We start from the raw sequence: 14,195 nt of genomic DNA, 5'->3' as shown, positions 1-14,195 counted from the left end.
GGGTGGCTCTCCAGCCTTGGTGACTCACGAAGCTGAGCTACTTGGCATTTTAAACCCTGTGCTATCTCGGTGTTCTTTGCTTCTGGCTGTGCAGTCGGGGGAAAGAGCATGGGGACGCTCATTCTTCACGGCCTTTGGACGCAATACATCACACGTCCAGACCGCCGGGAGGTGTGCGGGCACACGTGCTTGGTGGGCAGCACCGTCTGCCACAGGGACCTTGGCGCGACCACTGAATTCCAGTGCCTGTGGATCCACGAAATACTTTGTTGAGTTCACCCCGGCTTGCTGGGTCTGTCACCTGGACTCCCAGAAGACAGATGGATAAACCGGAATGCAAGCTGATTACTTTAGAACAAGAATTATTAGCCGTCAAGCAGGTCAGATTACTGTCCCTTGCCAATTAGCACATTGAGTCCTCTAGGCGAATCTGCATTTGAAGCCAAACTATGGTCAGGAATTGCTTCTTGAGGAGGAAATCAAAGCAGAAGGTCTGGGGAGGTGGTTCTCAGGGGCCACGCCAGGAAGCTGCGGGGCAGTCCTTTCTGTAAGATGTTTTTGAAATCAAACCACCGAGGGTCATGGTTCAGGACAGTCTTCGTTGGCAAGGCTGGAGACACCGCATAAATTCTCTTCAGGCTCCAAATATGAGTCAGAGCCCAGGGATCGGGCCCAGCACTCTGTATGTTCCCGATGGATTCCCTGGGAATTCTAAAGGCCAAGTTCAAACACCATCAAAAAAAGAATGTGACACAGTGGCGCAGGCTTCCACTTAGCTGGTTACAATCACATTCCATGCATGCTTTCTAGAGACAACACCCACATCCCTCTACCAGAATGCGGGGGTGTTGCCAAAACCCACCAGATACTCATTTACCCAGGGCCCTGGCAGAACGTTCCTACAATTGGCTGACTTTACCCCGATTTCACCCCCAAGAGTAACAGTCCTGAGGTGGAGTGAGAGCCCAGGTCACGCCTCCAGCCGGGGGGGGGGGGGGGGGGTAGTTTTGCACACGAGGACGCTCCTGCCTGTTTGTGTTTACGCCCAGAGAAGCCCCTCTTGGCGAGATGCTCGGAGGGGGCTCCAGAAGGCAGAGCTTGGAGAACGGCATTTCGGAAGGCAGTGGGAGGGGAAGCCCTTCCTAAAGACGTCTCCTGCCCAGGAAAGACCAGCCACGCACCCTGCGCCCCAGCGGTAGGGAGCAGATTCTACTGGTCCTTCTGTGTACCCAGCACTTCACGGAAGGAGTCCCACTGAGTCCTTCAGACAGCCCTGTTGATGTTACCCGCAGTTTACGCGTGAAGAGACGGGCCTGCAGAGTGTAAGTGATTTGCCCGTGGCCACATGTGGAAAGCGGTGAAGCCAGTCAGTGCTGCTTCTTCCCCACCTAAAACCTTGCCAAGAAGCCAGCTGAAGCTGCATTCTTCATCTCCCTATAGGTGTCAGCAAGAAAGCACAGGAGTCAGAAATGAAGCCTCCCTCCCGCCCCTGGGAAATCTGACCTACGTCCAGCTCCAAAGGCTATTTGGACAACATAAGGTGTGTGTCTCTTGCCCAAGTCGTAGCCACCATTTTTGGGTTGTTTTTTTTTTTTTTTTTTTTTTGCCTTTAAAGGGAAACTGCTCGTGCATCCTGAAGTATATCTATAAAGGGTCCCATTTCAGCTTGAAAGTCCTCTTGTTGTACACGGTTCCAGCAGATAAAATGTTGGTGTTGGCACAAGCAGCCTCCCGGCACAGAAAAGGATGCAGGGGACCCCGGTGCTAAGAGACACGTTCTCCTGCAGGTGGTATGTTGGAGGTGGTGAGCTCCCTCTAGTTTTGAAATCGGATATCAATGGGTTAAGAACAATGTTACCTACCTCACGGAGCCGGTGATTTGAGAATTAGCCGATAATGTACGGAACCCCCTTTTGCCTGGCACGCCGTCCACGCCGAATCGACGGTGGCCGTTATTGTTGGTACTGGGCAGGAGGGACGGAGGGGAGGGAGGCAGGAAGGAAGTAACGTACACCGGGCACCTACTACTGACAAGCGGTGGTCCGCACAGCAGACATGAGCCCGTTTTACAAATGAGGGTTGGAAGCTCAGAGGGTTAGGGAGTATGGGTCAGAGCCCCACAGCCAGAAAGGGACAGAGGTCCAGGGTGTCTGACTCCAAATTCATCTACTTTCTACCCCACCACCCTCTCCCCAAAGATAATAGCCCACCATGTACTTAGTGCAATGCTCAGCATAGCAGGTGCTCAATAAATACCTCATGATTGTGAACGAGTGAGCAAATGAATGAAACACGCTGTGACAGTGAACCCTAGTTTCATTCACCAAGGCCTAGAAAGTTTGGGGACACCCATGCCTGCCTAAACCAAGTTCCTCCGGGGCAAGGGCAGTGTCTGTCACCTCCTGGACCCCAGCAAGGGCTTGGCACATTTGACTGAAACTTAGGTCAATACGGGGCATTAGCTGTGACTCTAAGAATCCTGAGTTGTTCAGAGTCCAAAAGAATCTGAAAGGTCACCCAAGCCAGGTCCCTTTATCACATCCATCCATTCTTGCATTCTTCCCCCATTCTCAGCTCCCCTGCCATGTGTCATGCCCTGGGGACAAAGAGGAGGCCATCTGTTTCATCCCTGGGGGGTCCTGACAGAAAACCTTCTTGCAAAAGACAAGAAGGAAATATACCACCTGCTAACGGAAATGGAGTTGGACAGGTAGGATTCAAGGTTTATGTTTTTTCCTCCTTTTACCTATTTTCCAACATCTGTGCAGCAAGCAGGGTTGTGTTACTTTTATTAAAAAAAGGGGGGGGGGCGCCTGGCTGGCTCAGTCAGAAAGCATGTGACTCTTGATCTCAGGGTTGCGAATTGGAGCCCCATGTGGGGGTACAGAGATTACTTAAATAAAAACTTTTACAAAAATAAATAAAATTAAAAAGGGAAACATAAAGAGCTAATGAAAGGATGCTTTTGTGTTGAGCTACGATTCGCAGGACAAGCTCCCAGGCTCCTGGTTCCAGGGGACTGGGCTAGGCATTTTGCAGGGGAAGGTCTTTGGGCCCCTCTGATGAGGTAGCACGGCCGGGAAGGGACAGGGAGATCCCGGATGGCAGTGCCTCACTACCCTGGTCTGTGAGCTTCTCCAGGCTGCTCAGGCCCACCCTCTGAGCATCGGGCGTGGCAGGGCAGCGTCCAGGGCTGGCTTCGTGGTCGGCGGCACAGGACTCTGCAAGTAACCAGGGCATCGCGATTGGCCTAAGTCTCCGCTATCGCTCTTCTGAAATCCCCGTAATTCCTCGACAAAGGCCAGGCCTTTCCATTTTGCGTTGGGCCCTGCCAATCATGTAGCCAGCCCCGGCAGGATCCCCCTTCCAACCAAGGGCTTCGGAACAAGGCAGGCCGGGGTCCCAGTACGAGCTCCCTGACTCACCTATTCTGACCTGGAGCAAGGTCAGACCTGGAGCAAGTGACTTCACCTCCCTGGGACTCAAGTTTCTTAAGACGAAGAACAAAAATAACCTCATAGTGATGTGATAAAAGGTGAGCACAAAGTACGTGCCCCCGAATCGTACTGTTACTTGTTACATAAAGTACTTACCACGGGCCCCGACACAGAGTAATCCTCCAGCGGGGAGGACGCTGGTCTCCGGCCAGACGCCCACAGATCAGACGCCGCTGATGGACGGCTCTCCTCCCCACCCTGCCTCCTGTGCACGGCTCTGGAGGGCAGAGCGGGTAGGTACTCGGCTGGGATGCGCGCACATACGCTCCCCCTCCCCCGCCCTGACCCCTCGGAGGACCCTGCCTCTGCCTCTCTCCAGATACGAACACCGTCCGTCCCCCCACCCCGACCCGGACCCGCGTGGTTCTTCACAACAAGCCTCCGGGGAAGGGAACGGCGTGGGCGGCCCGTGAGCGTGGGCCGGTCCCTGCCGCGATCCAGAGGTACATCCTGTTCTGGCGTTGCCATGGCACAGCCGAACATCTGCCACAACAAACGGCTGTGGCCGGCGGCTGGCAGTGGGGCCGGGGCCGGGCAAGGGAGGCTGGGGCTGAGAGCGCGCGAGACCGAGCAGGACTCGAGCCGGACAGCGATCTGGGAAACCTCCCCGGCACCCCCGCCACCTCCCTGCGACACGTGCACGCGCACGCGCACGCATGCGCACACTGTGTCTAGGAGGCTTCCGGGGACTCGGCCCCGCAGGGAAGAAGAATTCCCGATTCCCAATTTTCTTCCTGGAGATCCTGGGAGAAGATCGCCGGCCAGCGCGAAGCCTTAGCAGGGCTTCCCTTCCTCTCCTCACCCCCCCCGCCCCCCCCCCCCCAACTGCCCCGAATTCTCATCCTGGTCTAGCTCGCTCACAGCCGGGCTCCCAGATCTGCCCTAGGCCCCATCCCGCTCCTAAAATGGAATTTGCTTTCCTGGTTGTTATTGTTGTTTTTCCTGATTAGAAAGTAAAACACAGTCATTGTATCAAAATCACATGATGTCCACAGCGACAATAGCTGCGCTCCTGGTGCATGAGCCAGCGGCTGAGCCACACACCTCTCATTAAAAATACGCATGCATAAAAGGCCCGTGGTACTTGCTATACATGCATTTGTCAAAAAAAACCAAAACAACAACAAAAACCTGTTAAAATCTGATCCCGTACGTCCAGCTGGGAATGCAGGTATTAACACATTTTCTACAGGAAGAAAACAGAGGCTCAGGTAGGTGACCTGCCTGAGGTCACTAGTGAGTGTCTGATCTGGATTTGAATCCAGGTTATACCAACATTAGAGAGCTTTAAGCCCAGAATCTTCCACTACCCCCACCACCCCCACCCTTTGCTGCTTCTCTTAGTTTCTTGAACACCTCGTCAGGTCCACTCCTTTTTTCAGGCCACACGCCCCCAGTGCTGACCTCATTCCTGCTGGAAGCCCCAGAGGTCCAGCTGAGGTCATGGTTCTGGCCCTAGACTTATGAAGGCCACACCCTGTCTGAGGCCTTTGGGCCCTCCCCCCCGCCTCGTTTGCCTGTGTTCCTGCCCTCCAAGAGTTTTAGCACTCTCCCTGGGCCTGCCCAGGGCCCAGACTTCAGCGGTACCACACCTCTTCCCTCTGCCCACTTTCTCTGCCCTGCAGTGGCAGCTAAGTTGAGATCATAATGTTAGTTATAACAGGTGACAAGTCTTGAGCCATACCAGACAAGGTGGCTTTGTCATCACCATTGTTCAGGTGAAGAGACTCAGAAGTTGAATGATTTACCCGGGTAGCCCAGCCAGAAGGGAGACAGACTTCCAGAACCACCTCTTCCAGGAAGCCATCCCTAACAGCAGCCGGCCCTCCACTCCCCACCCCCCACTCCCTACCCCCACCCAAATCTGGAAGAGAGAAGTATTTAGTCGGAGTACCCCACTGGCCTGTACAAGACTGTGAGCCCCTTAGGTTGGGTGCTGAGTCAGGTTTATTGTGGCTCACCCTGGGCCTGACATAATAGGCACTCAATAACTATTTGTTCGATGAACGGATAAATAAATAAATGACGAATGATGGGGCTGATCTCTTCCCCTCTGGGGCCATTAGAGGTTTGGGGGAGGCAGGTAGATCTCGTTGAATCTTTCCTCTGCTGCTTCCTGGCCGTGTGACGTTGGCCCAATTACCTAACCTCTCTGAGCCTCCATTTTCCTCTCTGTAAAATAGGGTGACAGTCTGCGGGGAGGGGTGGAGATGACCTACACTGACTGCACATGGTAGGTGTTCAGTAAACAACACTGCAGAGAGATAATTCAGGTTCAAAGTCAGGCAGTGAGGGTTCCAAATCTGAGATCCAATACCAACTGGCCGTGTGGCCTCGGGCAACTCACTGTCCTTCTCAGGCCTCGTTTTCCAGATCTGTCACTCGGGGATAATAACAGCACCAATCAGTTGGTGTGGTTGGGATTCAATGAGCGTCCACATAGTAAGTCCCCCATAAACATGGGCTTCCGTGATTTGGGGTGAGTTCTCCCACTTTTTCTACTCTACCCCAGAGCCTTGCTCCATACCAGGCACATGGTGGGCGCTGAGATTGCTGAAGGAACTGAATCTCATTTCTGTGGCTGTTTGGCTGTGGGCCCAGAGAGCCGAAGCGGTTCCCAGAACGCCCTCCCCACCCGGAGCCGGCTCTCGGGTGTTTTTTCCACTTCACTTCCCGACTAAATGGGGACGGAGCCAAGGCCCTGTCTCAGCCTTTGTGCTGAGCCCAGTGGAGGTGGGATGGCAGCTCCTCCCGGCTAGCCTCTCCCTGCAGAGGCTGGAAAGGAGGTAGGGAAGGTTGGAGTGGCAGTGGAAGCCCCTCCAGAGTTAGGCCTGCACCCCAAGAGGTCGAAGCTAGTCAAACAGGAGAGCAGGGTTCAAGCCGAGCACCACTACTCCTAGCTGTGTGCCTGTGGACATGTCACCCCACCTCTCTGAGACTCACTTCCTGGACACTGGACTGTCAGTAACACTAGTGCCCTCAAAGGATTGTTGGGAAGCAGGTGAAGGGTGAAGCATACAGTAAGTGCTCTATAAATGTACCTGTGGAGCATTCAGTAAGTTCTCTATAAAGGCACTCGCAGATGGGACCACAGTTTTTACAGGATAGCTCCTGTCTCCAAAGACGGGGAAACTGAGGCCCAGAGAGGGCCAGTGACTTGTCCAAGGTCACAGAGCGTGTATCTTGCTGGGTCCAGCTGTAGCCTTAGCCATTCTGCCTGCTCAGCCCCAAAACAATCAGCAGGGCCTGGCTTCTGGGTAGACAAGGCAGGGGTCTCCCTAAGGCTGAGAGAGTGGGTGGGAGGGGTTGGAAGAGAGCAGTACAAAGAGCCCCTTTGCTGAGGTCCTTGTTTTCTCATAGGGAGGTGAAGGGGAAACACGAGGTCAGCAGCCTCTGGGTTTGGGGTGTTATTAGAAGTTCCCAAAGTGCAAGAAGGAAGGGTCCCTGTCACTCATGTCCCCACCCCTGTGGGTCCAGAAGCCTCCCAGGGGTGGCAACAGGGTGTCCGGATGGTTTCTGCAGCCCCAGGAGGCAGGGAGGGGGGTCTCTCTGGGCCAGGTGGGGGACTATGGGCGGCGCTGCCTTCTACAGCCCCGCCCACAGGATGCTCCCCTGCCCGCCTGCCCGGTCCCCTCCCAGGGACCCCAGGGACCACTCTCTTCCTCCTTCTACCTGGCCCACAATACACAGTCTGGAGGAGACCACGCGTGGCCTGGAGCCTCCTGAGTCCTCCCGCCTCCAGTGCAAGCATCCCAGCTGCGGGCCCTGCGTGCCTGCGGGCCTCCGGGTGCACCGTGTCTAGTGGGGTGAGGGGCGTGGCTGAAGGCGAAGGCAAAGAGCAGGTGCACTGAATACAATCAGGTCCCACAGGCAGGGTTTGAGACAGGCTTGGCGGTCTACACCAGATCACCCAGCTCACCTCAGCATCCCTGTGGGCCTGGCTGTGTCTTGTTTATCCCCGCTCGAGAGACAAGGAATTGAAATGGTAGTGATTCAGCCTCTCCTAATCTCACAAAGGCTCCATCCGGGCCAGCAGGACCTGGTCTCGCCTGCAGGCATCCAATTCCTCTCGGCTCTGACTCCGAGGCTCCATTCTTCACACTTCTCCTCCTTTGGGGATTAAAAAAAAAAAAAAAGACAAAACAAACGAAGGAACAAAAACCAACCATGAAGTGATTTTAAAAAAAAGAAAACAAAACCCCCACAGTTCTCAAGTGTAAGTAATTTAGGCAGAGAAAAGGCGCAAGGGGCGCTGGTCACGTTCCCGCTGGTCTTTCCAAATTTACAGCCCAAGTATCTTGCCGTCATCCCATTCCCAAATGCGGTACCTTGTGAATCTGCGGTAGTGTGATCCTGACAGCCATTTACTATGCTTTTCTCATGTGCCGTATACCTTGCTAAGCGTTTAAATGGGATCTCATGGGGCACCTGGGTGGCTCAGTCGGTTGAGCGTCCGACTTCAGCTCAGGTCACGATCTCGCGGTCCGTGAGTTCGAGCCCCGTGAGTTCGAGCCCCGCGTCAGGCTCTGGGCTGACGGCTCAGAGCCTGGAGCCAGCTTCCCATTCTGTGTCTCCCTCTCTCTCTGCCCCTCCCCCGTTCATGCTCTGTCTCTCTCTGTCTCAAAAATAAATAAACGTTAAGAAAATAAAAAATTTAAATAAATAAATAAATGGGATCTCGTTCAACCTCGCGGCAACCCTGAGAAGTAGGCCCCACAATGCTCTCCTTTTTGCGGTGAGGAAATGGAGGCACAGAGAGGCAGGGGGACCTGCCCGAGGCCACACAGCGTGTCCTCGGCAGAGATGGAAACCAAAAAGGGGTCTGCTCACTGCCAAAGCCTCATCTGCCAAACTGCTTCGATGGCGCTAACATGGTAACAGGAAGCCTTGCTCGTTTTCTCCATCTCCTCTGGCTTGCCGACTGAGGCGGTGGAAGGGTTAGCATCCAAGTCTCTCACCCCATCGGCGTCTTCTCCCTGAGGGATGTGACTGTCCCAGGCCCTGGGAAAGGACTTGGTTTCAGCTGCAGGGGGCCGCCGCAATCTGGCGACAAGAAAAAACTCTGCATCTTTTAAAAGCTTGAGTCCTGGGAGCCTCAGGGAAAGAGGGACAGATGGGGCCATAGATTTCTTCCAGAAATGGTCTCATTTTCTTTGCAGTCCCTGGATGGCTAATGTATTGAGGGTCAAGAAGAATGACTGGTCATCTCTCACTGAGCTGGTGGAGGGCAAGGGGGCAGGGGACAAACGTCTGTTTCTAATTAGCAGGAAATGGTAATATCTCTGCGGCCCTTCCCTATCCTGGGTGCTCCAGAAGATTCTCAGTGTCCCAATCAGTGTAGGTGGATGAGAACCAGTCCCTGACGCCTAGCTGGACCATTTACTACCCAGAATCAAACCCTGTAGGCAGCCGCTAAACCTCCGGTTTGAAACTAGCCTGGTGAAAGGCGTATCTCAGCCACGCGGGCACTCAGTCACCAAAATGCTCAGCGTCAATTTTCTGGGAGTGTCGTGGAGAGAGCAGCCCAGCAGGAAGGATTTATACGTGAAGAGCCAGCTCCCTTCCCTCGTCGGTTCCACATTTGGGCGCCCTGAGCCACAATCTGCTACGTATCCTACGCAATCCGACGCCCACCCACAGAAACAACCAGGGCTCAGAGCCTGATGGTGTCCTGATGATGTCTTCCCAGTTCTTTCTCTTGGCACGTGCACACAGATCATCGTGACTCCATTGTGTGGCTTCTCAGAAGAAGGACGCATAGGTCGTTTCCAATTTCTTACCGTTGAACGACGTTGTGGTGAACACCTTTATGCCTAATGCATTTGTAGCACCTGCCTTCCCTCCTTAGACCCTATTCTCAGAAACGGTAGCCTATCTCCAACGGGGGCCCCAGCAATCCACGCTTGCTCATGGTCACGTCTTTAGGAAGCCGACTTCCATATCGAATCAGGGCTGGCCTGCATAGGCATAAATGACAGTGTGTGACTTTCAAAGCTCAGTCATAAACGGCATTGCAGCCTCTGCCGTGGGCTCTTGAATCTCTCAGTCTGGGGAAGCCAGCCGCCATGTCATGAGGACCCTCAAACAGCCAGGGAAGATGCCCACCTGACGAGAAACTGAGGCCTCCCGCCAACGGCCGCACCAGCTTGTTAGCCATGTGGGCGAACCAACTTGGAAGCAGGGGTGGGGTCTCAGTGAAGACTTCCACGGACCGCGGTCCCGACTTTCATCTGCCTGCAACCTTCTAAGGAGCCCTCCCCCAGAGCCACACAGCGAGGCGGCTCCCAAGTTGTCAACCCGCAAGAGATGATAAATGATTTTGTTGTGTTGAGCTAATACATTTTGGGTGATTTGTGTGACAGCTGCGGATAATTCATAGACTGGGCTGAAGACCAGACCACTTTCGAGACTCCTCATGGAGTCGGGAGTCGTTCTTTCTTTCCTTTTCATTCTGCCAGATTGTCAGCTCTTACCCTGACTTGCAACTAACTGGTCGGATGATCTCAAGTGGCTTCCTGATAGGAGTTCCCATCAGTTCTGGGGATGCAGAGCTTTGGAAAGCCCCATATGTGAGCAACAGCCCTCCGCACGCTGTTCCCACATGAAGATTGATTTTGGATTTGTGGCCGTGTGCACTTCAGGGAGAGATGTTCCCGGCTTGTGTCTGTGCCCAGTTAAGCCATCTAATTGCCCAAGCCAGGCAGCAGAGAAAGCCAATCCTGTTATAAGTTAACTGCCCCCTTTCTTTCTCTGGATTCTCAAAAACTTTTTAAGGAGTGTAAGCGAAAACATCTGGCGCACGGAAGACTATGTCATCAGAGGCCATGCAACCAGCGTGAGGGTTATGGTGAGGAAGCCAAGCTTCCACTTGCTTGGCTCACGTCCTCCAAAGATCTCCCACTCGCTGCACGGACCCAGGGAAGCTGCATGAGTGCTTGGAGAGACCCTGAGGGTTCCATTCATTTAATCATTAATATGTTCAGTGAATATTTATTTAGCACCCCAGACACTGTTGAGAACATTCTAAGGAGTGGAAATAATGGTCTTTGTGCTTGACGTCATTCAGAGAGACCGAAAATGGAGTAGAAAGTCCATAGATGTTGTTGTTGATACTCGGTTCAAGTCCCAACTATTCCGTCTAGCTGTGTGACCCTGGACGGGTTTCTATACCTCTCTGGGCCTCAGTTTCCTCTTCTAAAAGGAAAAGATAACAACAGAATCTATTCGCAATGTTTTGAGGATGAAAGGAGATACGCACGTGACACGATTAGTACTGGACCTAGAACGATGGCATGTGTTTAACTACTGTAGAGTGTATTATTCTCAGTAGTGAAACGTCCCACCGTGCTTCGGATAAGCCCGCATCACAAATAAGACAGACCTATATTTGAATCCCAAGTGTGTGCATCACATGTCTTCTCCACTCTGAGTCTGTCTTTCTTTCTTTCTTTCCTTCTTTCTTTCTTTTAACATTTATTCATTTTTGAGAGACACAGAGAGACAGAGGGAGAGCAGGGAAGGGGCAGAGAGAGAGGGAGACACAGAATGGGAAGCGGGCTCCAGGCTCTGAGCCATCAGCCCAGAGCCGGATGTGGGGCTCGAACTCGCGGACCGTGAGATCGATCGTGACCTGAGCCGAAGTCGGACACTCAACCGACTGAGCCACCCAGGCGCCTCTATGTGGTAGATATTTCTATTAGCAAAGAAGATGGTTAGAAAAACAAACCATTGTGGGGCTCCTGGGTGGGTCAGTCGGTTAAGCGTCCGACTCTTGGTTTCGGCTCAGGCCGTGATCTCACGGTTTGAGTTTGAGCCCCGCATCGAGCTCTGTGCTAACGGCGTCAAGGCTGCTTGAGATTCTCTCTTCTCTCTCTGCCCCTCCCCCAGTCCCCTGCTTGTGCTCACGTTCTCTCAAAATAAATAAATAAACGTAAAAAAAAAAAAAAGTAAAGAAAGAAAAACAAACCATTGCAATGCAGTGTGATCAATGCAAAGGTCTTTACAGGGGTGTGGATTTCTGAGGAACCGGCCTGCGATCCATTTGTGTAATAGAACCTTAAAGAGAACCTGAAAGAGCAAGTTCTCCTTTGACTTCGGGGCAGGAACTCTGGCTGCAGAGGCGGGACTCTGTGTGATGGGCAGGTGATCCCGGAAGTTCCAGGAGCAGTGGAGCTGTGATGAAGGGTCTGGTCTGTCGGACCAGAGTCCAGACTTCCGCTCCACCATTGACTTAGCCAAGTGAAATTAATCAATGCAGTCCCCTCTCGGAGCCTCAGTGTCCTCATCTGTAAAATACCGTCAATGATGACAGCTGGTCTGCACTGACTGCCAGCGATGTGTCGGACCTTGTTTTAAGTACTTTACCTTCATTTTAACTCTCTGAGTCTTCACATCAGCCCCGTGAAGTAGGTGCGATTATCATATCCCCATCTTACAGATGGGCAAGGTGTGGCACAGGGAAGTTAGGTCACTCTCTAGTCAGTGGCTGAGACAGGTTTTAATTTTTTTTTTAATGTTTGTTTATTTGAGAGAGAGAGAGAGAGATAGAGAGAGAGACAGAGTGCAAGCTGGGGAGGGACAGAGAAAGAGGGAGACACAGAATCCGAAGCAGGCTCCAGGCTCTGAGCTGTCAGCACAGAGCCCGATGTGGGGCTTGAACTCAAAAACTGCTAGATCATGACCTGAGCCGAAGTCAGACACTTAACCGACTGAGCCACCCAGGTGCCCCAGGAGACAGGGTTTTTTTTTTTTTTGTTTTCTGTTTTATTTTTTTTATGTTTGTTTATTTTTGAGGGGAGCGGGGCAGGAGGGGCAGAAAAGCAGGCTCCAGGCTCTGAGCTGTCAGCACAGAGCCCAACATGGGGCTGGAACCCACGAACCACAAGATCATGACCTGAGCCGAAGTTGGATGCTTAACAGACTGAGAGCCACCAGGCCCCCTGAGACGGGTTTTAAACCCAGGCAGTCAGGGTCCTTGGCCAGTGGCCCTGCTTTAGGGACTTGGAGGTGGCAGAAGGGGCCTCACTGCATGGTGTGGGAGAAGGAGAGTGAGCCTTGGCTCCATGGCCTTGGGCAAGCTTCCGTGAGCTTCCATTTCCTTGTCTAGAAAATGGGAGGATAAGGGCTTTGTATCAGTTACCTACTGCTGTGTAACAAACCACTCCAAAGTGTTAGCGGCTTGAAGCAACATGCATTATTTCGCTCATGACTGGGGGGCTAACTTGGCTGTGGGTTTGCTCTTGCAGCTGTGGCCGGATGGAAGGTTGATCATGGCTGGATGGTCTAGGATGTCCTCACTCGTATGTCTGGAGGTTGGTGGCTGCTGGCTGGGGTGACGGGATGTGTCTGGGTCATGCGACTGTCGTCATCCAGCAGGCTAACTTCGTCTTCCTGGGCTTTTCACGTGGTGGCTGGGATCCAAGTAGAGCAAGAGAGGGTAAGCTCCCCACACAAACAGTTCACAGGTCTTTGCATGTGTCATGTTTGTTCACGTCCCATTGGCCAAAGCCAGTCCCAAGGTCAAGGCCTGAGTCAGCGTGGAGAGCGACTCCACAGGGCATGGCTAGGGGAAGGAGGAGAGTTGATAATCATTTTTACAATCTCACCTCAGCCTCCCTGGCGGGGATATTGGGAAGAACAAATGAGAAATGATACGGTTCTCAGTAGTAATGAACTTAACAGAAATCACTTATTGGCGTCCAGTAGGGGCTCAAAACAAGCTGAGTGAATAATCCTCACTTTCCAGGTGAGGGAACTGTTGTTCAAAGACATGGATAACTTGCCTAGCATCACACAGCTAATTCTTGAAACAGCTGGACTCTGAACCCAGGGCTGCCTGATTCCAAAGCTCACGTTCATAGCCATCCCTCCTGCTGTTTTCCCAGCACACGTATTTCAGTTCGAATATGAATAGGGACCAAGAGAAGCCCCTCTCTGGGTTACAAACCCGGTTTCTCCTGCCCTGCCTTGAAGGTCTGGCCTCATCTGAAAGAAGCCAGCCGACTACTGCTTGTTGTCTGTAGTAGTCTGGGACTGGGGGTGCAGTTGAGTCTGGCGCAAAGCAGAAACCGGAGAGCATTTGCTGGAATAAAAGATATTGCCACGTCTTCCCATCCTAAGAACTTGTGAATGCATGCAGACCCAGAGACAGAGAGAGAGAGAGAGAGAGAGAGCCACTTCGGTCCCCACATTGCAAACAATACCTTCCTGCCACCAAGTTTTGGTGTACAAAGCATCTGTGTCTTAGAGGGGTGTTCTCCCGTTGGAACTCTCCTCTGGGAAAAGCCATTTTCTCACCTCTCCAGAAAAGGAGGTGGCACTTCCTTGGGGAGAGAACAGATGATCTTATTATACCCAGCTTTTCTGCTGGGAAAGGCAACGGCTGGTGGGGGCTATGGTCAAAACCTGTAAAGGAAAAAGGGAACATATTCCAAACCACCGGAGAGGAGCTCATGTGCCCCCCCCCCCCCCCCCCCCCCCCCCCCCGGCAAGAGTCCAAGCCTGGTGTGATTTATCCTGGTGTGTTCAGGCATTTCTGACTCTCCAGGAGAGCATCATGTCTCTGAGGTCCCAAGTGTAGCCCCGAAGCTGGAGAGTAGGAACACGTGGGCCCGTTCAACTGGTTTCTTTGCTTTTGCTTATCTCGGAAAGTTTCCGTCATAAACAAACAAGGGTAACTCAGCAATTTGGAAAGACAGG

The 14,195-nt window shown here is 52.8% G+C and overlaps 2 protein-coding genes across 2 annotated transcripts in view; one reads left to right on the top strand and one right to left on the bottom strand.

Moving 5' to 3' along the window:
* Positions 1–1,000: 1,000 nt before the first annotated feature.
* LOC122204013 lies at positions 1,001–9,654 on the bottom strand. Its single transcript, XM_042911190.1, has 5 exons — positions 9,603–9,654; positions 3,854–4,240; positions 3,594–3,714; positions 1,863–1,964; positions 1,001–1,434 (listed from the first exon to the last, which is right to left on the bottom strand). Exons 1-5 carry the CDS (start codon positions 9,652–9,654, stop codon positions 1,389–1,391), a joined length of 708 nt encoding a protein of 235 aa, XP_042767124.1. The 3' UTR covers positions 1,001–1,388.
* A 3,172-nt stretch (positions 9,655–12,826) lies between these two features.
* Positions 12,827–14,195, top strand: part of CORO1C (coronin 1C) — an 89,530-nt gene continuing 88,161 nt past the window's right edge. Inside the window, exon 1 of the mRNA XM_042909554.1 lies at positions 12,827–12,933. Coding sequence (XP_042765488.1) covers positions 12,837–12,933 — 97 coding nt within the window. The 5' untranslated portion in view covers positions 12,827–12,836. The remainder of the gene's footprint in view (positions 12,934–14,195) is intronic.

The sequence above is a fragment of the Panthera leo genome, chromosome D3, assembly GCF_018350215.1.
Source record: "Panthera leo isolate Ple1 chromosome D3, P.leo_Ple1_pat1.1, whole genome shotgun sequence".
NCBI classification, from domain to species: Eukaryota; Metazoa; Chordata; class Mammalia; order Carnivora; family Felidae; genus Panthera; species Panthera leo.
This window is presented reverse-complemented; position numbering and strand designations above follow the sequence as displayed.

Excerpts from the sequence above, each read along its gene's own strand:
- LOC122204013 (XM_042911190.1), bottom strand. The coding sequence starts at position 9,654 with ATGGCTAACAAGCTGGTGCGGCCGTTGGCGGGAGGCCTCAGTTTCTCG. Across the intron at positions 3,715-3,853 it reads TGTTGTGAAGAACCACGCGG|AGCCGTGCACAGGAGGCAGG; the intron begins GTCCGGGTCGGG and ends TCTGCCCTCCAG. Across the intron at positions 1,965-3,593 it reads ACTCTGTGTCGGGGCCCGTG|TACCAACAATAACGGCCACC; the intron begins GTAAGTACTTTA and ends CCTCCTGCCCAG.